The sequence below is a fragment of the Clavelina lepadiformis genome, chromosome 2 (genome assembly GCF_947623445.1).
Source record: "Clavelina lepadiformis chromosome 2, kaClaLepa1.1, whole genome shotgun sequence".
In the NCBI taxonomy this organism is placed as follows: Eukaryota; Metazoa; Chordata; class Ascidiacea; order Aplousobranchia; family Clavelinidae; genus Clavelina; species Clavelina lepadiformis.
The window spans coordinates 7160409-7182258 of NC_135241.1; the positions used below are offsets into that span (position 1 = coordinate 7160409).

Below are 21850 nucleotides of genomic sequence, written 5' to 3' on the forward strand. Positions count from 1 at the left end.
TACGACTATATTTTGGAAAATATAACAACTTAGACTTTATGAATGTTGTGCTAACTTAAAGAAACATCAAAGATAGGACATGCAACGGAGTCAAAGATACCGTAAAACCTCTATTTCACCGCCATAGCGCTCTATTTTTCAACTCTTGTTTAAAAGTGACGTTCAATTAGAGGTTGGCGCTCTATTTTTCGACTAGCTGGTCAGAATTATCAGTAGAGACCTGCTAATACAATTCCGCCGCTAAAAGTGGTGTTCTATTAGAGGTGGCGTTCAAATAGAGGTTTTACGGTAAAATAGTCAACGAGTTCTAAAAGAAAGACTAAAGCTTTGGGCTTTAGGCCAACCTAAAACAATCAATATCGCCATCCCCACAACGCCACCTTAAGAAATTATTGAAGAATGTGTGGTGTATGACTACATTTTTGCAACATGTCACGCATGAATGTTTCCAGTAATCAGTTTATGGTAAGAAATTGCAAACAAGTGTGGAATTTTCCGCATGAGGGTAAATTACCAGTTCTTTTATTGTGAACCCTCTTCGCTGCAGGTAGTAGTCTATTGCTCTGATAAACCAACTTTTCTTGTTATACTGCTGTTTTTAACTTCATAGCTGTAGCAAAAAATATAGTGGTAAGTACACAACTGTACTGTGCTATGAACTTGCACAATTAATTTCTTTTTCCTACCTGCACCAGTTTAAAACAAAAAAAACTGTGTTTGTATTCAATAACAGAGTATGCGCCATATCGTACGGAGAGTCCTGGACTGTCACATCCCTCATCACCACTGCTAACTCTGAAAATGTTTGTCTTGCTCAGTCTTGTAAAGTTGATAAATGATTGTCTGAATACACCTTGAGAAAGTGTATTAAACGTCATTGAAAAACAATGAAGTATATTTCTGTAATGGAAATAATGTCAATATTCCTCATCATCTTTAACACTTAACATCTGGCTGTTTGCAACAAACAATTGAGGAAATAGAAACAAAGCACCTATCCTATATCCCCACATAGGTCCCCTTCTGATTTCAGTGTGACATAAATGTTTGTATGCTGGGGCATAGTCTCTAGAAAAATGCCATCAGACTTCACAAAAATATAAAATATTTTGACTCTTTAACTGCACTAATATCCATTTCCTTGATATTCCTAAAATATACACTATGATACATAAATGTGTACACATCACTTAGCTGTGTCCAATAAAATAATATTTTGACGGATGTATCTAGCATCAACTAATATTACATTGCTGATGATTGTACTGTATATTGAAATCAATACATATTGTATGAACAAAAGTGTGATCCTGTAGATTATCAGCAAATGAAATACTGCTTTCAAATATTTCATCAGCTAACCTTCGTTTTCTTGGACTTGATGAATGTACAAGGAAACGAAACTAGTAGGTCTGTTTGGGTTCCTGTGGAAAGATTGTAATGAAATTTAAAATGAAAAAATAAACCGATCTATGAACACTTTTTAAAAGTAATTTGCCCTCAAACCTGCATCTGAACTGTTTGTAGAGATCTGTGTTGACTTTTCAAATTGCATAATACTCAAGCTACATTGAACTCCTTTTTCTACTGTTAAAGGCACATGAAGAATTGCTACAGATTTGGTATTTGAATCTGGGCCACTAATTGTGAAATCTTCATCTACTTCAGCTTTAGCGGATTGTAATTTCCTTAATACATTTTCAGTAAAAATAGACGGCACAGCCCCTTTTTTAAGCAATAGCTTTGAAGAAAATCCCATTCTAAACATTTGATAGTTTGCAAAATCATCATACTGAAAATGTTGACTGCAAATGGTGCTTTGTTTATGACCTGTTTTTGAGGCCCAATGCGGGTTTGATGCTTTAACAAACGACACCCATTGCTGTTTCACACTATCTTCTTTTGGAAAAGAAAACATGCTTGTATGTTTAGCTTCAGCTTTTTCATTACAGTATTTAATCACACACCTATCTGGCATACTGCTTACTTGAAAAGATACAGTAATTAAAAAGGAATATCTTACTTCAAGAAAAGCATGTTGTATAGAATCGACTCACTGAAGTCCTACTTTCAAATGACCAGACTGGAGTAAACTGTCTGAAATGGCTAGACAAAGTGAAATCGAAAATGAAGGACCAATTAAAAACTAGCGTGTGGCAGGAGAACATGAAGGCGAAAGGCAAAAAATCAACACCACAAAAACTTTTTTTGTGCAACATAGCCGATCCAGTCATCGCTTGCTGTTTGATAGCCGACACTGAGAAGTTTTTAGATCCAAGTTTTAGACAAACTTTTATTCTGTTTCAAACAATGCTTTTGTTATTTGTTATTTCTCACTTTAATATATAAACAACAATTGTAGTTCAAAGAATTAAACAAGTTCTTTAAATGCCAAACTATGGAAGATAAACAAACAACCAGGGCTTTAGATGACGTGTTGTCATACCAAAATTTTAATCTTTTCAGTTGACTCGCACTACTTCTCATCGAAAACTTACATATTATGTAGGCTACTTCTTATCTGGTTAATATCATAATGCTGTTCCAACAATCGAAGTTTGTACCTTCATAGTCATAGGCTAAAAGTTTAAAAGAGAATAAGCTATTATACACTATAGCCTGGCCTAGGTACTATACTTCTTTTAACAATTTCTTCCTCTTACGCCAGCTGTAGCAGACCCATCAAGCTCAATCCAACTATAGAATTAGTATATACTGTATATCAGGTATATACTTGTCACAGATGTATACATATTTGCCCTAAGTGCCTACTGTTTGATAACCCGACTAGTACTGTATCAGTACTCAAAGTAAAGTAAATTCATCTAATCTATTAACAAGAGTATAAAAGATGAATTTTTAGGTAACGTGAGGTTACTTTGACCAATGCTTTTCTAATACTGTTTGTATTGTAGGCTACTAATGTATATTAAGGCAATGCTTTGACAGTGAGGTAACATTGACAGTAGATTGTAATATTTGAATGGCACTATTTGTACTAACTCTAGTAACATAAAAACAAGTTTAGTAAAAGTGTATGATGTTATCTTGGACCACATCTTAGATGTAATTGAAAACTATAGTTGCTAAATATTATTTTTTGCATTGATTTTTGCTTTTATGAAGTTACATTTTGATCATTTGTTAAAGAAAAAAAAACTTTGGTAAGGACATGATGTTTTTAATCACATAAATCCTTAATATTATTGTTGAAGTATATAGTTAACACATTTAAATAAAAAAATTAAAGGACATATTGCCTTGAAGAAATTCTGGACAGTATCCAGTTTTGGGGTAACTTTCACATAATGTCAAAATAACTATGTGAAAATAGTATAGCTTTCCAGGAGTGGTTGAGAAGATTAATCATACTTCATTACACTTATTAATCAAACTCATCAAAAGTGCAATAATCAATGAGATGTTTCACAGAGGCCATCATTACTTGAAATAGCTTACACATGTTGATCGGATTTCATTAAACAGACATTTTGAAACTAAGCGATCCTGCAACAATGAGCAATAGGGGACCTTTTGATTTTAAACACTTCCTATAATTGCTTACCGTACTGTAACTTCAATGATCACTCTGCAGTTTTTTAAAAACACGTTTGTGTATCAAAGTAACCCTTCAGAGGTATAACTCTGTCATATAATTTATAAAGAACAAACTGTCAATGTTACCCTGCCCCTGGGGTAACATTGACAGTTTGACAAATAAAAAAAGTGATAAATTTACTACAGCAATATTTTTTTTCAAGAAAGGACGTGATTTATTTCATTGTTACATGCTACCGATACCGCTAGGTACAGCCTAGGAGAAACATGCCTCCAGGCAGGTGGTCTGTTACGGCCTCAAAATTGCTCTAGCCACGTGTGTTGCAAGCAGCCATCACTTTTAAGTTTTAACCGACCACAACAAAACAGGTAAACAGCGATAAGTAGCGTGACTTCAGCGCTTAACTTACAATCCGAATTGCGCTCTTGCAAATGACTTAAATGTCAGCTCTTGCCTCTTGACGATTCCGGTAACCTAGTTAGTAGTTACTTGGCCTAGGCCTGTTGGGCTTGTCGACCTTAAAATTCTTACTGGTAAGTGGAATAGAGTCTATTCACTTAAAGTATTGGCGATGATGTAAACAACTTTTACAAATAATAAACATCTCGGCTAGGTCAGTAGTTTTCATCCTTGTTAAACGTTAATGATTAAATAATCCTTTGTTAAGAAAAATTTTGCTTCGGCTACTGAAGTTTAGGCCTAAGCCTGTTTTTATCATAGTTGAATGACCAAAGTGAAATCTAATGCAGAATCTATAGAGCTGTAGAAACAGACTGCAATGTTTATCATTGGCGCAGTCGATACCAGTACTGCTTTTGTCAATATACCGGTACAGCTTCAGTCCAGACTGCATAATTTGGCAAGTGGATAGGAACACACCCGTACATCAGGAGAAAAGTGATCTCTCTAATGAACACTCCAGTTTCTATTATAAAAAGCCGCACATGCTGGCCTACCACAAACACCATGCGTGCTAGGTCCTTGAGTTGTGGTGTATACCTTAATTTTGCTTGTAAACCTCAGATATCTCTGTGAATTTCCCATACTCTGCAGTCAGGCTATCATAAGCTACTTTAAGGTGTGATCATTTGCACTTAATGACCTGGACAGAACTCCTGTGCTCACTCAATTTTCAGTTGATTTGTAGAGGTTGGGGTCGTTTTAGGACGCCGAGGTTGATGCCGACAGATGCAGATACAGAAGTTTATCGGTCTTAGTTTACGTTATTGACTTAGTTAACCTACTACATTAGTATCTGACTCTATTGTTGCGTGCGGTTAGAATTCTCTAACCTTTCTGACAGCCGAGCGTTCTTATTATATTATAACAAATACCGTTTGCCAGAAAAGGCTTTTATTGTAGGTGCTATACACTTTCTCAATATTACAAATAACCAAGAACACAAGTCATACGACTGTTTACACGATGTCTATAACTTCGCGTCTGCGTCTGAGGCTCTGAGTGTGTCTCGCACAGAAGTTCAAGCTTATAAAACGTGCTGCGATGTGGCGGAAATATATGACAAAAAAAGCATGAACATTTCAAAGCGTGTGAACGAGAAAACAGTGCGTTTGCAATGCAAATTACATTCGGTTAAATTGGAAACAGTTTCTTGGAAGCGACTTGGTAACGTACAAATAAGGAGCTTTCACACGAAGTTATTCGTAGCAAGTTTTCAAATATACCAACGATGGTTTGCAGTGTTCTGAAAGCAAGTTTATGAACTCCAATTACTAGCTGGAAAACTCTTTCCTAAGAATGATGTGGCGGGACTGAAAGTTTAAAAACTCCAATTGTTCCGGAAAACACATTTCTAAGAATGGCGTGATGATTTTACAAAAGCCACCCAGGCCTCCACAGATTTAGTCACAGATATTTGTGAATTTACGGTAACTTAAATGTTATGAAATATTAACCTAAATCTTTCTTCCAATCTGACTCTAACTTTAATTAATCCCTAAGTTACCGAAATCAACTTTTTGCATACCAATTCTGCAAACCTACTCAAGTAACGGTCTAGGCTTATCTTTATCATCTGGCGGCATGACCTACTTATTTAGGTGAAATAGTCACAATCATGTTTTATTATCCAGTTTTAGAACTCAACAGAACCACTGAAGAGGAACATGCATTGCTCGTACCCCCCACTGGAAAGTATACTCAGTTTTTGACAAAAACTAGTGCGTGCAATGACGCAGATTATGGTGTACACTGAAACCACAATTCTTGGTTTGCTTATAATTATAAATTAGCATTCAAACAACCATCTTTTCTTTATTATAAATCAAACTTTCAAGCAAGTGTTTGATGACCCATATAAAATTGTATTTCTGTTTGTGTAGACTTACTTATTTCTAGGTTGTTGTCAATAACCTTCACATGAAATGTCTTTCGTACCTGTTTCGGTAAACAGTCACTTCCCTCTACAAAACTTGCCCTATGGTGTATTCTCCACTGCAAGTGACGTATGTATGGTATTTATAAATATATGTATATATATTACAGTTAAAACTAGCTTGAAACATTTAGGCTTTATTGCCTGTTCTTGCAAAGAAAAACACTTTCGCAAGTCTTCTTGATTAGATGTTTGGTTTCTACTGATGGTAATTTATAACAATGGTTGAATCATGGTTAAGGTAGTTGGGAGGCATAAACACAATCTTTGAAGAAAAAAGAATGATTGGCATTGAGCAGCTGTCACATGTTTCAGCATATAATTTTTGCATACTTCTTTGTAGGGTGAGGCTATATTGATCAAGATTAAGTATATCGAAACATCATTCCTGGTTAACCCAGAAACAATATCATTCATTGCATCGCTGATGTATTAAACCAGTTTTCACTTAGCTCATTGTTGATTGAAAAAAGTGGCGTTATCTCTTTTTGAGTTTTGAATTTTACTTAGTAATATATATATAAACTATGAGTTTCTGTGGTTCAGTGTATTTTTCACCCAAGTCTACTGGGAGGGAACCTTGCAGGTTGAACTTAAAAGGGTGTATACTCACAGATTACTTGTTAGTCTGTCATGAGTAGGCTAAGTTTTGTTTTGTGATATAATACTATAGACAAAATCGGTTAATCGTATCACCTATTTGCAGGGTTGCCATCGACATGGACCCAAAAATAAGGACAGTCGAAAAATTAGATTAGCATTAAAAAAGCGTTTTTGTACATACTTTGTATTTATACGAGCCGTGGCATATCACATTCCATACTTTTTGCCAGAAACAATCTGCTCCAGCAACTCCTTGTTATTAGAAAGTGCTTCATGGATCTCACGACAGCTCAGGTCTAGGTTTACCTTTACTTGTAGCTGGGATTTGACTGTCATTTCACTAAGTCTGTTCCTTTCCTTGGTCCACTGTGCCGAAACAAGAGAGAACACTCTTTCCACACACGCATTGCTGACCGGAAGGGAGAAAATGATGCTAACTAGCTTGTAGAGCAGCGGAAAAGAATCGTTTCCGGCAAAGATCTTCATCCACTTGGCCTCCGGTTCATCCTTGCGGAACACATCATCTGGAATCTTCTTAAGCAGAGCGTTAACAGCCGAGACTTCATCGAACAGCTCATCTTTCATTGCCATTAGGGGATCAACTTGCTTCGCCAACCCCTTCACTTCCTCGTACTCGATTGCTTGATCTTTCAGCAGGGTCCAGTTGATGTGCGTTGGATGCTTCTCAAATCGATACCACTTGTTGATGTATTCCAAGGTAATTGTGTAGAACTCCTGGAAGCTCGCTTTGAGAACCTTAGCATGCTCTTCATCGACTGTTCTTAGTAGTTCGTCTGTTGTTGCTCCAAAAAACCCTGAACACTGGCGTTGCAATATTTTGATCTTGAAAGATTCAATTATCTCTGCTAGTTCTGGAAACAATGCATTTGACTTTTGCAGGAGTAACAGTGGTTAATTATTGGTTTATTAAAGATCAAGAGAGCGCTGTGGAGGAATGATACGATGATCAGTGACTCTTCTGATTTAAAGAAATCCTCCAATATTCTTGGTGGATGTTTCAGCGAAAGAAAATGCGCTTTGAGTGGTTCCCAGAGATCGATCATTCGCTCGAGTACAGCATCAAGTGTGGTCCATCGAGTTGGCGTGTGAGTTGGTAGAGTCAAATAGTTGCTATCAAGTTCCTCACAGAAATGCTTGAGCCTCATCGCCCTACCAGTTTGGCTTTTGAAGTGGCTACCCGTGGATGTGGTGTGTACGCCACGGGAGTTCCTTTCGTTTATGATGTCATAAAATCTCGACGCAAAAGCATAATTTTAGAATATTATGCAACACAGATACCAGAGGAAAACGATCGAAGTTCTGTAGTTGTTGAAAATAAGACAAAATAAGGACGCAAGTCGAAAACAAGGACATTTCTTAGAAATAAGGACAGTTGAGTTTTCTAAGACACGGACCTTCAAAATAAGGACAAATCTTATAAATAAGGACGGTATGGCAACCCTGCCTATTTGCCAGACGTTTTGATACGATTATCCTATTGATCCGTTTAACCATTATGCTAAAAAAAATGTTTATCATGAACAGGCATTATTGTTAATAATGTGTATGAGCTAAGTCGGTTGCAATGGGCAATACAGTACTGTACAACTCTGTGAAACAATCCTACAACGTCAGCTGACTACAATTCTGATTAAATTATGTTGAGTTTATTACTGTAGTGGCCTATTGTACTGTGTTACGCAACACAGCTGGCTGGCTACATTGCCAGCTATCGCCCAAGAGCACGCTGTTGATTAAAGCATTTTTTCGGCAAACTTGCTTTTAAATGTTGAGACAATTACACGAAAAAGGCATTTTCCTTTCGCTTATCGGTAAACGTGAGGTGCACGACTCATCTTTGTTTCCGAACATCTGGCCAAAGACGATGATACGATTAAATGATTGCAGTATGCAAGTGAGAGGCAAATACTGATACCATAATCCGAGTCATTCCTTTAAGTGTGATTTGATTAACCAGTGGTTTTACTTAACATTAGATGGGATTTAGTTTGGGATTTCAGATTTTGATACCATAAAACGATTGATACGTTTAACCAGTATACGATTAAGCGATTTTGTCTGTAATGCCTGGCTATTACGTTTTCAAGCTTCATACAGTATGTCTCCACTTTATTTCTGATTTTGGGCCAATTGATTGCTATGCATTCGTAAAGCTTTTTCTGTATAGCAGTAAACAGTAGCTAGCCTATTAAATCTACATAGCCTAAACATGTATGTGCATCTCAAGGTCACTAAACCTTAGATGTTTTATCCTATAAATATCTTTTTATGCAACTTATTTTAAAGTGGATGCATGTTTGTATGTAATGAATGGAACGTATTAATTTAGCCAACACCAAGACTTGGAGTTGCCATTGGTGATGAGATCCTTTCATTAAAGGAGGTTCAACACTTGTTCAACGGACCAATATTGAGTAATGCCCAAGGTGTTTTTGCTGAGGCAAGTAACTTATCGATGTGCAAAATCAGTTTTTATTGTTATGGAGTTTGAGTACAATGGAATTGTGTTATGTATTTTTTTCATTTCTATTATAACCATTTAACCATGCATTAGTAAATTTTATTTAATTGCTGTATTTGTTGTTTCTGTAAGTCCACCAAGTACATAGCAATTGGGCTGAGTAATACATATCACCTGGGTCACGGATGTATACGCTTATTTTAAACTACGCTGTTCTGACAAAGTTAATGCATTAGTTTCAGCTGGTAATGTCCAACCAAACTAGGTTATGTGATAAATAAAATTATATTGGTATCTATCCTGGTTGCAGAAAAATCTAAACAAGTTTATGTCAATGGGCAAAGATGCATGGAAGGAAGCAAGGTCATCATTGCAACATATGCTTAGTGCAAACAATCATATCTTAAAGGACGATCATGGTTTAAGGGGCAGGTAATAAAATATTTACAAGTTAAAATTGCTATATACTTACTGAGGTTGTCCTTTTGTTTACAATAAACTTGAAAATCTTAATCTCAACAATAATATGTTGGATTCCATTGCAGACAAATGTATACCTCAGCTTTGTATTTATTTTCAGAGCCTTTGTCAAGCAAGCAGATGCAATCATGCATTTACCAGCTGACATTGGTGATTACACCGATTTCTATTCTTCTATTCATCATGCAACCAATGTTGGAACCATGTTTAGGGGAAAGGAAAATGCTTTAATGCCAAACTGGTATTTTCGTTGTCTTTGGACAAGTCATAAACATTTATTGTTTTTTTGCAAACAGTAGAATATGCCCCTAGGCCAGACATGTGCAACCAGTGGCCCGCGGGCCGCACTGCGGCCCGCCAGGTTGTTCCAAGCGGCCCGCGTAGTGCTCAGCAAAATGTTAGAAGTTCATACTAGCCATCACTATTTGATGCAGTTTACATCAAAGCAATTAAAATTTTCGAAATTTTCGCATTTTCGTGTCGTGGACTACTTTAAATCTATTTCTTAACTATATAAACTGCATAGGAAAGTCGTTTTATGATACTTTTTTTTTCTGAAAATCATGTGGCCCGCGTTGTCATTCAAAATTTTGTATTTGGCCCTCCAGTGAAAAAGGTTGCACATGCCTGCCCTAGGCCCTAGCATGATGTTATGTATGTTAATTATAATTTTACAGGAAACACATACCAGTTGGTTACCATGGTCGGGCATCATCTGTGGTAATCTCTAGAACACCAATAAGAAGGCCCTGTGGCCAAACAAAACCAGCTGATGATAAGCCTCCAGTATATGGTCCATGCAGACTGCTCGATTTTGAGCTGGAAATGGTTGGTTTGTGTTGTGTAATTTGCATTTTACAAGAGTAATATTAAAAGAATTCCTGGCTTGGCTTCTAATAGTAGCCTAATAAAACGAATGAAATTTTGTTTAGGGGTTTTTTGTTGGACCAGGAAACAAGCTTGGAGATAGAATCTCAGTTGATCAGGCTGAAAATCATATTTTTGGAATGGTACTTGTCAATGACTGGTCAGGTAATTAACCTCAGCCACGTTTATAAATAAAACATATGTCTTGAAAGGTTACTTACCTTGATATGTGAGAAATGGTACATTTCTTACAATTCACAATGATTGGGAAATTCTAGCACGCGATATTCAAAAATGGGAGTATGTTCCACTCGGACCATTTCTCGGAAAGAACTTTGGCACATCCATATCACCATGGGTTGTAACAATGGATGCTCTGAAACCATTTGTGACATCTAACATGAAGCGTGATGTTGAAATCTTGCCATATTTGAAACATGATGATGACTACAACTTTGACATAAATCTATCTGTGTCTGTACAAGGTGGCCTTTGTATACTATGGCTAGTTTAGAAATGCGAAGTACCGTATTTTACGGACCATATAGCGCACCCGATTATAAGGTGCACTGTCAATAAATTGCGATCAATTTATGAGGAAAAAAAGGATTTAAATTGCGCCTTACGCACCGCATCGCGCACCTTGTTATTTAATAAATGTAAGCAAGTCACAAACTCACAATAGTACAATGAGCAAAAGAAAAAATGAGCCTAGTGAATATCATAGTTGCTAGTTGCTTTTACCGTAGTTTATTGTGTAAGACGGTGGTTTATTTATATAATAATAGTATCGGTACTGGTTTTGAGTGTAGGCAATAAAGCACTACTTGATCCATACATTAGGCGCACCGGCTTATAACGCGCGATCAATTTATGAGGAAAAAAAAGGATTTAAATTGAACCTTATGGTCCGTAAAATATGGTATTTGAAGAATTTGAAACACCATACTGAATGTACAGCATTAAAGTTAATTTCTAATTTTGTTGCCATTTTTTATATTGCAGGTGAAAATATGGTTGAACCAGCAGTTGTATGTGAATCTAATTTCAAGGTTTGTTGGATTTTCTATACTTGCGTATTTGTTGTGTTGGTTGACATAATCATCAATTTCTGTATTTGCAGCATATGTACTGGACCATGAAGCAGCAACTGGCTCACCATACTGTGAATGGTTGCAATGCAAAACCAGGGGATCTCTATGGTTCTGGCACCATCAGTGGAGAGGTAGGGAGGCTTTTTTGCTGTTTTTCCTTGCTTTTATTTAATGAAACCTGATGTGATTGTTTTTGAACTTAGTTATATTCATTAAGACCTTTGACTTACAGTTTATATGTGGCGTACATTAGAAGCTCTAGGTCAAACATTAATATTTAACTTACTGTTTGCTTGATATCAAATGAGTTCTCATATTTAACTCTTTTATGTCAATGTCGTTGTGTCAAATCAGGAACAAAAAAGCTTTGGCTCTATGTTGGAATTGTGCTGGAAAGGAACCAGAGAAGTAAACCTTGGTAATGGAAATGTGAGAAAGTTTTTAAAGGATGGTGACAATGTGATTTTATCAGGTAAGCATTTGAACTAGTTAATGGGCTTTGGAGGAAATGTACATGCAGATTAACTAATGTATAAAGTATCTATTATATATATATATATGTTTTTTGTCTTTAAGGATATTGCCAAGGAAATAGCTTTCGTGTTGGGTTTGGAACATGTGAAGGAAAAGTTTTGCCAGCAAACATCTGAAGTTCAACTCTATTAAAATAAGAAAAGTCAAAATGTGTATTTTAGGCTGGGTTTAATGTTTTATGCCAAATCGATGTTTTTTCTATGTACCAAAGTAGCTAAAACATCCACACTTCTGTTTCCTTCATATGTTGATTATGTAATAATATGAAACCATAGTACTTTAATGTTGATTATGTAATAATGTGAAACCATAGTACTTTAATGCTTTGCTTTATTAGCTATTCATGTGAACTATCGCTGTGCTGCACAAACTGTGGAAATTTTGGCAAGTAGTTATGTATACTGTGTATAACCTCATTTTTATCGGAATTAATTAAGTTTTCTGCATAAGGACTGACTAGTGACTACAAATTAATGTTATACAATACAGAATCCTGGGTCAGTATTTTGAAAACTGGGGTAGTCGTTGTCAAGATTGCAACTCAAATACAATAGCTATCGTATATGGCCAAATATTTCTAAGGCTTCCCTATGTGTGAATATGTCTGTTTTGCCTTACTACACGAAAACATGGGTACAACACTACTTACTGTGTTTGTTGGTTTTGTTTCGATTAATCTTTAAAAAATTACACATACTATCCTACACAAAACCGCTGCTTTTTAATTTCTATCTGTTTTTGAAAATCTATGCACACGCTCTTATTTTGCCACTTGCTTTAAAACTACCACACTGCTTTGCTAAAAATCATGTTGCCGAATGTTCTTCCACACTCCACAGAAATCAATAATTGTTAGCGCTTGACTGTGGTTGGCACAGTGCAAATTTGCATCTAGCTTCAATATGTGGTGTTTCTAGTTCCATAATAAAATATCGTAAGAAATAATGGCTGTTTGAGAACTGTGCAACAAAAGAAAGGCAAGAAATAGCTCTTGATGTGTATAATCAATACCATATGCATTATGTTTCTGAAATTTCAGTGGTCCTACTCTTTCAAACTACGAAAATCGTCTCAAGTAATCACCCTTTTTGAAAGTAGTAGGATTACTTCAGTGTATAGTATGTTAAGCACAAATTTCTTTGTTTGGAGTGAATCAGTTGTTCTGTTTTTCACTATTTTCTGGTATTAAAATGGTTTGGAATCTCTTCGGGCCTGAGTGTCACAACTGAAATTTTATTGCGACCAATATTGTCTGTGAAACAGTTCTACAAAACACTTTCTACCCAAAAGTATTAAATCAAATCCATTTAAATATTAAGGCAGGTATGGCTTCCTATTAGCAAAACATCGGTAAAAACAGGTGATCCAAATTTGGGTGGCTTCCGTGGATTCAGGAAATGCTGCTCTAGGAGGTATTTTGAGGTTCAGCAGGGGTGCAATTTATATTTGGTAACTGATTGAGCTAGACTGCTAGAGACAAACAGTATATCGAAAACGTGAAATAATTGTTTTCTTAAACCACTTAGTACAGGGGCGGGCAACTTTTTCGGTCGGCGGGACTGATATGAGAAAATAAAGTACTTGGCGGGCCGGATTCCTGAATCGATACATTAATCGTGTATTTATCCAACTATGCAAGGAATAAATCGTATTTAATGTAAACTAAGTTTTAAGCATAGAGACCAAAAACAGTATTTAATGAATTTATTAACGAATAATGTACTTCAATAGCTGCTGAAGTCAAAACTGAACTGTCTGCGGGCCGCTCAAAATCCCGTCGTGGGCCGGGTCCGGCCTGCGGGTTGTATGTTGCCTACCCCTGACTTAATACCTGCTGCTGCATATGCTGTAATTGTGCACAACAGTATTGAAATCACAGTGTGTCATGCACACTTGTGTAGTAACTAATGAAGAAGCAAGTTACTATTTCAACTTTTTATAGAAGATTGACTTGTTTTCCAGATGTTTCAGATAATTAGAAATACCATTTTAAATTGGCCCTATACATCGACTAGTTATCTAGTCAACTACTCCGTAAAGCACGTGTCGGCAACATTTAGCACTAAAAGAGCCATTTGGTCTGGCTTCCATCAAACTAAAACCTACTCTGAGCCACAACACCTCACAGTTACAATTAAATACTTAAGCATGTTTCTTTTATTATATCAATAAAGTAGAACTGACTTGTATTTTCCATTTTAACAGCGGTCAACCTGACTGGAAAACACCATTGTTTATTCACTTAGGTTTTCCTAACTGACCTCGCTGGCTATCAATTTGAATTGAATTCAATCTGAATTTATATGCGGTACTTGGCATATATTCGACTTTAATATTCTTCAATATTTACATAAAGTTGAAGTAAACAACAAAAATAATTTCTTGGTACAGTACTACTAAACTAGTACTCAGACTACCAGTTCTTTCACACACATTACACAGAACAAGGTCTGGGCATTTGCAAACGAATTAGAAAGTGTTTCAAATTATAGGCCTACTACAAAAACATTACTAAGAAGAAACATAGAATATTGAATAAACATTTAACTTGAAATACTTTATACAAAAACTTATTTGAAAAATAAATTAAAATCCAAGTGGGTGATTTTGGACAACACCTTGCTTTTCAATAACCATATTTGAAAGATCTGCCATCGCCTTAAAATCTTGCAAACTTGTTTTGTCAGACAGACTGGTAAGGTTTTCTTGTACTCGCTTTGCTGCATCATTGCACCAAACATTACATAGCGTTGTTTCAAGTTTGGCATTTTCTTCGTTATTGTTGAGGGAAGTAGAAGCTCGGCTAATCACAGCCACCATTGCAAATATGTCAATAGCGGAATTAGCAAGTCTATTTTGAAGAAACTGCATATCAATGAACTTCTTGCCATACTTAATGGCAATATCTTCAGCTGCTAAACCAAATTGCATTATAGCCTTTGAAGCAAGTTTGGCAGAACTGGAAACATCAGGATGGATATGTTCCGACATAGATGGTCCCAGATCCCATCCAAGCTTGCTTCCTATTCTTTTGGATGCATAAGTTTTAAAGAAGCTAGCTAAGGTTGGAATATTGGTCAGTGGGGACTTCATTGCATTTGAAACTGGCTGAAGAAATTTACCCGTATACTGCATACCAGTAAGGGCAACAAACAGGCGAAGTATGTCATTTGTACCCTCAAAAATTCGGAAAATGCGCAAATCTCGAAGCACCCGCTCTGCACCACAATCCTTCATGTAACCCATACCACCCAAAATCTGTATGCACTCGTCTGTTACTTGCCAAGCAGCTTCAGATGCAAACACTTTACTAATCGCAGCTTCAAGCTGGAAATCCTTATATCCAGCATCCATGTTGGCACATACTATGAAAGCCATGGATTCAGTGACGTACTGAAGCATAGACATTTTTGCGAATTTCTCTTGAATTGCGCCGTATGTGTGAATTTTTGATCCAAACTGCACTCGATTCATGGCATGGTCAGCTGCCTTCTCTATCATTGCCTTCATATTCCCAGATAGAGCTGCAGCCATTCCAAATCTACCATTGTTCAAAATATGCATGGCAATTTTAAAGCCTTCCCCTTCCTTTCCCAAGAGATTTTCTACAGGAACTTTTACATCCTCAAAGTAAACTTCAGCAGTATTGGAAGCTTTGATTCCCATTTTGTTCTCAGGTGGTCCACTACTGACTCCGCCAAAAGCTCGTTCAACAATAAAAGCAGAGATTTTTTCTTTGGTAGTTCCATCTGGTTGTGTAACTGGAGTCTTGGCAAAAACCGTAAATATTTCTGCAATGCCGCCATTACTGATCCATATTTTGCTTCCATTTAACATGTAATAGTTACCACAACTGCTTTTCACAGCTTTTGTTTGAATTGAAGCAGCATCAGATCCACTAGCTGGTTCCGTAAGACAAAAGGCAGCAATATTCTCACCTGTTGCCAAAGAAGGCAAATATTTAGTTTTCTGTTCTTTGCTTCCTTCTAGAAGAATTCCTTTGAAGCCTATTGATTGGTGAGCACCTAGTGCAATTCCTACACCAAGATCGTGCCTTCCAACTATTTCTACCAACCTTGCATACTGAGTGTTGCTTAATCCAAGCCCATTTAGCTCAATTGGCACCTGCAAGCCAAATGCTCCCATCTCTTTCAATCCTTCCATTGTATGGTCTTCCACTTTGGCAATTTCATCATTTTTGGCAGCATCATTAACTTCAACCATGAACTTCTCCATTGGATCAAGCATTGCCTGAATAAATTCAGCTTGTTCTTGAGTAATTACCTTAGGGTATGGCAAAACTTGGTCAGGAACAAGTCCGCCGCGAAACAGGTTCATCACAAAAGATTTAGATTCTACAGATCCATTTGCTTCTGCTTTTGGTACAGTAGTTTCCTTTTTTTCATATTCAATTGCAGAAACAGTTGCGGATTTATTTCTTAAAGACGATCTTGATAAACTGACCAGAGACCTTGCGGTTAGCCTGTAAGATTTTTCTGCCACTTTCCACATCTTTTTTGACTAAGTTAATTATTATACCGTACTAGTATATATGTCAGAAATATATACTTGCAAAACCCTGAAAACATCAGCTTTAAATATTTATTTATTCCAGGATTAATAAAATTTGATATAAACAAATCGGATGTTCAATGTGTTCAACTGGCATGAGAAATTACACCTAAAGGGAGTGCCTACTTTCTAGAAAGGTTAGGTTATACCAAGAAGAATCGACTACTCTTTGGGCTTGCAGCTGTGTCGTAAGTCTATAGTAACTCAGAGTGAAATCATCAACATGATATTACTGCAACAAAATGCTTTACTTGCACGTTTGAAATGAAGAATTGATTTCATACTTTATTTATTATATATATATTTTTTCCATCCGTTAAGAGTATTGTGCTTAATTTTTCATGTGTGAAACCTGTGCGACCCGGTTGAAAACCGTCCACGGCCCGGGTGGGGAGCACTATTTTAGAATACGAAGAGTGCCATCTTGGACAACCATGCTAAACCAAGATGGAACAATATGTAAACCTATTAAACATTAACGTGAAAATTTGTGCTTTCTTTGTAGCAAGTTTTAAAAATATGTTTAAAATACTGTAGAATCACCTAACTAAATGCACAGTTTCAAAAAACTTTAAATTCTATTTTACAGTTCAAGCAATCTAAAGGAACCTGAACATTTTGGAAGCACCCGCGAGAAAGGCCATACAAAAAGTTGATTTTAGCTATTTTAAGGTTTTATTGGAGTTTTAGACTTAGATTAGAAGGCAGAGTTCAGTTACGTTTAGGTTTCTATGTTACAACATTCAAGTTAGGTTTACAAGCAACTGTGAAAAATAGCTTCGAACGCAACATTTTTTCCCGTTAAATAGAGGCAGCCATAACTCAATGCAGTATGTAAAGTTTGCATTTTAGCACAGGGAGATATACGTCAAAAAAATTTGGGTCTATGCTTTATGCCACGCCAGTATTAAAGCTTTAATTATTTTATCACAACTAATTCTTATTTTAATAAATGGCGTCTATTAGAAAGGTATTTGCTTTGCCATACTTAACCACTCTCAAGAGAAAAATCTAAAGGGAATTTCAAAGCATTTAGGATCTTTGTATGTGGGTTTTTTGTGACATTAGTGACACCACGCCAGAAAGAACAAACTGATATTTAGGTCAGTGGTGTAACAATATTTGCTCCTTCTCCATGCAGGAGATATCATACAAACTTTCCATACAGAATTTAAATTTAGAGACTAGCCTAACTTTCGTTTATCGTGATCAGTATTTTCCTACTTCGGTAACTAGTAACATAAGTGTCTACTTAAAATAAGTGACAATTGCTGGTGAAACAGATGCTGTCATTAATATATATACTTTTAAGTGTTAATGCAAAGAAATTTGAGCTAACAGAGATAAGAATAATGTGATATCTAGCAAGAATTAAAGTATAAAGGAATTAAATTTTTTTTCCGTAATTACTGTTGTTTGTCAATACCATACCAAAGCAGTCAAGTATACTGAGGTTGTGCACTTGGCAATTGCCACCTGCTTCGGCCAGATACTTGTATTTGAAATGCAAACATAGTACTTGTTGTACACAACTTAGCCTATATAAGCACCTACAGTTAGCTGTTTAAATATTTAAACAGTAGGTTAATGGTGGCCATGTTAACCTGCCATCTTATAGCACAACTGTATTATTGGCTTATTGCTATCATGCATGTTTAAGCCCTTGAGCTTTACCACCTTTCCTGCTCATTAATAGTCCATAAGCATGGTCTTTTTGTGCTACAACATATGAAGTCACTATTTCACCGGTGTCTATTTATCGAAGTTGCTGAATCAGGATACGATGGCCGGCAGATTTTCGCTGATGGGTTTATCACTCTCGTTTGGTATGAGGGGAAGATAACCCAGTACTACAGAATGGATCTAAGTTTTTTGTGCAGCCTACAGCGTAATTTGAAGTAATTAAAATACTGTACTGGTGTACACCAGTAGGCAACAAAAAGTATGCACCTGTATGCGCGAATATGTAGGTTACGTTGCAACGTAATGTGCACATTTGCTACGATGTACATCAGACATGACCGTTTTCTTCCCATACGGCTTACTAGATTGTACGGGGTCATTTAACTGTGTTGCCTCAGTATATAGGCTAGTCTGATATGGACCTACGGCAGTATTGGCTAATTAATAAAAATAAAAAGGTTATTCTAAACTTTTGCATTTCTTCTTTACTAAATTGATAAAATTGCGCACTTGGCTATAAAAATAAATGACATTTTGCTGAGAAAAAGAAGTACTCCTGGCCTACCAGGAACGTCATACCTCAACTGCTTGATTCACATGACTACTGCAACATCACGTAACTGATGACGTTTATTTACAGAGATGTCCAAAGTCCACAGTGTTTAATAACATGGTGTTTCTAATGGCTAAAATTTCAAAATAGCTCAATGGAAGTGGTTGTTAATCACTATAGCTGAAACTACTTACGCAGTCATTTGGAAACAGTGTAAATACATAAATTAATCTTTGATTTATATGAAAATTTAGAAGATGGCAGAGTTTTTTGTGGTTAAAAAATGTTGCACTGCACTGAGGGAAGAGTAAATATAAAACAGTAGCTAAGCCAAATGAAATACACTTTAAAAACGTAAGTATTAATTACCAAAATAAAATAACTGTATTAGAATGTAATATATCTACTGAATTTACTATTTAAGTTTAATTTATATTTGAAAAATTAGAAGATATGTTTAGAAGAAAATAGTTTTTTAAGACGACTACACCTGCTTTCAAAAATAAATTAGCATAATTGTGGAAAATTATAACTGGGAACACTTGAACTGAAAATATCACTTGTCCGCTGAAAGGTCAATTGTTTTTTTTTCGGCATGTTAACTACCGTTGCGGTTAGCTAAATATTCGAAAAACTCAATTTGTTTTTGGAAGTGGGAAGATGTTTGGTGAAATTGTAATGCAAAATTACCGCATATGAAAATGCCTTCCTCTTGAATAACAAATAATATCAATGTGCTTGATAATGCATATGTCATAACTCATAAGTATGGCAACCAAAAGTCAATATGGTCAATTTTTTTTTACCTGCTCAAAATGCTATGAAACAAGCACAAAACAAATTTCAGCTTTGTACGACGTGTGGTATAGAAGTTATTAGGTCAGATAAAGTCAAAATGTTACGTTAGGTCAAAATACGGTCAAATTGTTTCGTTAGGTCTTTTTTTTAGGTCAAAATCTATTAAACTTGTAATTTTGTAACCATTTTGTAATATTATTCTTCCGTTTTTCTCTTTTCTTGTACCGCAAACAATTCCAGTCCCGCAAATTTTACTTAGAACCAAAGACACAAAGAGAGGGAAGGCTTTTCAGCGCGTTTGGTGACGTCACGATGTGACGGCATTGCATTTGAAACTGCAAGTTGTCAATCTTAATACGCAGAAACGAAAAAAAAGTCAACACTAGAAAAGCATTTTGTCATTTTTAAATGCAGCTTTAGATTAGAAAGTTGCTGTAGACAGTGTAGAGACTATCAGTATAGCGTTTTTCAAAATGAGGTCAAAATGTAAACTTTTTAGGTCAAAATGAGGTCAAAATTTGCAAATTTTAAGGTCAAAATTTAAAATTTTTAGGTCAAAAAACTGGTTGCCCTACTCATAAGTTATACATTTTCTTCAAACATATGACGCTAGTCAAGAAATCAGTTTGCCAATTTTTCATGTTCGAAAGGGGTGCTATTAAAAAGCCGTCAAACTGGGTAAAACTAAGATCTCTATGATTCTGTTGGAACGTGTTACCATAGTATAGTACAGAGGTTGGGAACTTATGGCTCGCGAACCAAATGTGGCTCTTTTTATTACGACATCTGGCTCGCAGATAAATCTAAGCTGGCATTTCTTAGCACGATTTTTACAAATAACTTTTTCTGTAATTTTCCGTAACGCATTAACAGTAAGCAGCAAGTTATCAAAGAGTAAATTCAGACAATTACCGTTGTCTAACGTGACGCGACATCTGATCGAAAGACACTTTATCGAACGACACTTAATCGAACGACAGTTTATCGAACGACACTTAATCGAACGACAGCTGATCGAAACGACAGCTGATCGAAACGATAGTTGATCGAACGACACTTTATCGAACCGACAGTTGATCAAACGACACTTTATCGAACCGACAGTTGATCAAAGCGACAGTTGATCGAATCGACTGTTGCTTCTCCCGCACACAGTCATAGCAAAACGTGGCGTACAGTTGCATTGTTTGCTGTAGAAAATTAAAATTTGGTGACTTTTCATAAAAAATGTTCAGCTATCTGTCCATGTTTGTTTGATAAAGTTGGATTTTGTAATTTTTGAGATATTGTGATATTTATATAATTTTGCTCTCTCCGCATTGAAGCGTAACGTTTTCGTTTACTCATTTACGCACCAATAACTTGACTAACTATTCTCTTTCGTTCTCTTCTCACAGCGGGGGCGCGGCGTAACAAGAAGAATTTCTAGAAATGTGTCACTTTTAGAAATACCTAATTTACACTAAATTCACTTTCTTTAGTTTTACAATTATGATGTATACAGGAAGCCAGATGATGTTTCTACTAACCTGTAAAAATCTCATCAGTCTACGACGCATAGTTTTCTAGTAATTAACGATTGCAAATGTGTGTGCGGGGCAATGTTCCCTCTAATTTTTCACGAGTCTGAGCAAACACACCAACTCCCTGAGCGGTCCCTTGGACCACTGTGAGCAACATCAGACGAGCTACGTGCGCACTGTGGCCATTATTATGCGTTTATTTTATTTTCAATGCAGGTTGGATTTTTTTCTTGTGCGCAGCACAGATTTTCTGTGCGCGGAGACCGTGTCAGCAGTGCGCATTTGCGCACGCGCGCAGCTTAGAGGGAACATTGGTGCGGGGTCGGCCACACCTAGTTTTTTTAGTAAACTCGCGAGCCTGGTTAGGATAGGGTTAAAAGATCCACAATTTATCGAAACAACTGACGATATGCACTGTTAAAAGCACGACAACTGACGAAGTGCACATTTCAATCGCATTCATTTAATTACAAGTTGTGTGCAATTGCTCGAAGATAACTTTTTATGTCAATATTCGTTGAGTCATAATTTTCGACTATGCTCTTCAGCCGTTGGTTGACAGCGTCGTAGCGCTTCTTCCGAGGTGGGCCATCAATTCCAGCACTCAATTGCTCAATTAACATTTCGTTGGAACCTTGTTCCCGCTTAATTTTTTTGACGAGTCTGCGAAGCGTCGGATGGGATATTGAGACACGCTTGCTGAACGC

General features: G+C 36.4%; 3 protein-coding genes and 1 long non-coding RNA gene across 5 annotated transcripts; 1 reads left to right on the forward strand and 3 right to left on the reverse strand.

Moving 5' to 3' along the window:
• Positions 1-99: 99 nt before the first annotated feature.
• On the reverse strand, positions 100-957 carry LOC143446944 (uncharacterized). The gene is made up of 2 exons (XR_013113994.1): positions 687-957; positions 100-610 (listed from the first exon to the last, which is right to left on the reverse strand). It is a non-coding gene; the product is annotated as an uncharacterized LOC143446944 (long non-coding RNA).
• A 69-nt stretch (positions 958-1026) lies between these two features.
• Positions 1027-3921, reverse strand: LOC143446943 (uncharacterized). The gene is made up of 2 exons (XM_076946820.1): positions 1507-3921; positions 1027-1424 (listed from the first exon to the last, which is right to left on the reverse strand). Exons 1-2 carry the CDS (start codon positions 1976-1978, stop codon positions 1354-1356), a joined length of 543 nt encoding a protein of 180 aa, XP_076802935.1. The 5' UTR covers positions 1979-3921; the 3' UTR covers positions 1027-1353.
• Positions 3893-12959, forward strand: LOC143446942 (fumarylacetoacetase-like). 2 transcript variants are annotated; one of them, XM_076946819.1, is made up of 13 exons: positions 3893-4092; positions 5653-5739; positions 5918-6024; positions 8908-9018; positions 9350-9471; positions 9620-9760; positions 10197-10347; positions 10452-10551; positions 10665-10871; positions 11392-11438; positions 11510-11611; positions 11835-11952; positions 12057-12959. In XM_076946819.1, the coding sequence occupies exons 3-13, from the start codon at positions 5944-5946 to the stop codon at positions 12128-12130; spliced, it is 1254 nt and encodes a 417-aa protein (XP_076802934.1). In that variant the 5' UTR covers positions 3893-4092; positions 5653-5739; positions 5918-5943; the 3' UTR covers positions 12131-12959. The 2 variants fall into 2 exon arrangements, with proteins under 2 accessions (XP_076802934.1, XP_076802933.1); XM_076946818.1 differs by lacking the exon at positions 3893-4092 and having other exon boundaries at positions 4145-5739.
• Positions 12960-14308: 1349 nt separating this feature from the next.
• On the reverse strand, positions 14309-16626 carry LOC143446328 (very long-chain specific acyl-CoA dehydrogenase, mitochondrial-like). The gene has a single exon (XM_076945921.1). It carries the CDS (start codon positions 16524-16526, stop codon positions 14601-14603), a length of 1926 nt encoding a protein of 641 aa, XP_076802036.1. The 5' UTR covers positions 16527-16626; the 3' UTR covers positions 14309-14600.
• Between the last annotated feature and the right edge of the window lie 5224 nt (positions 16627-21850).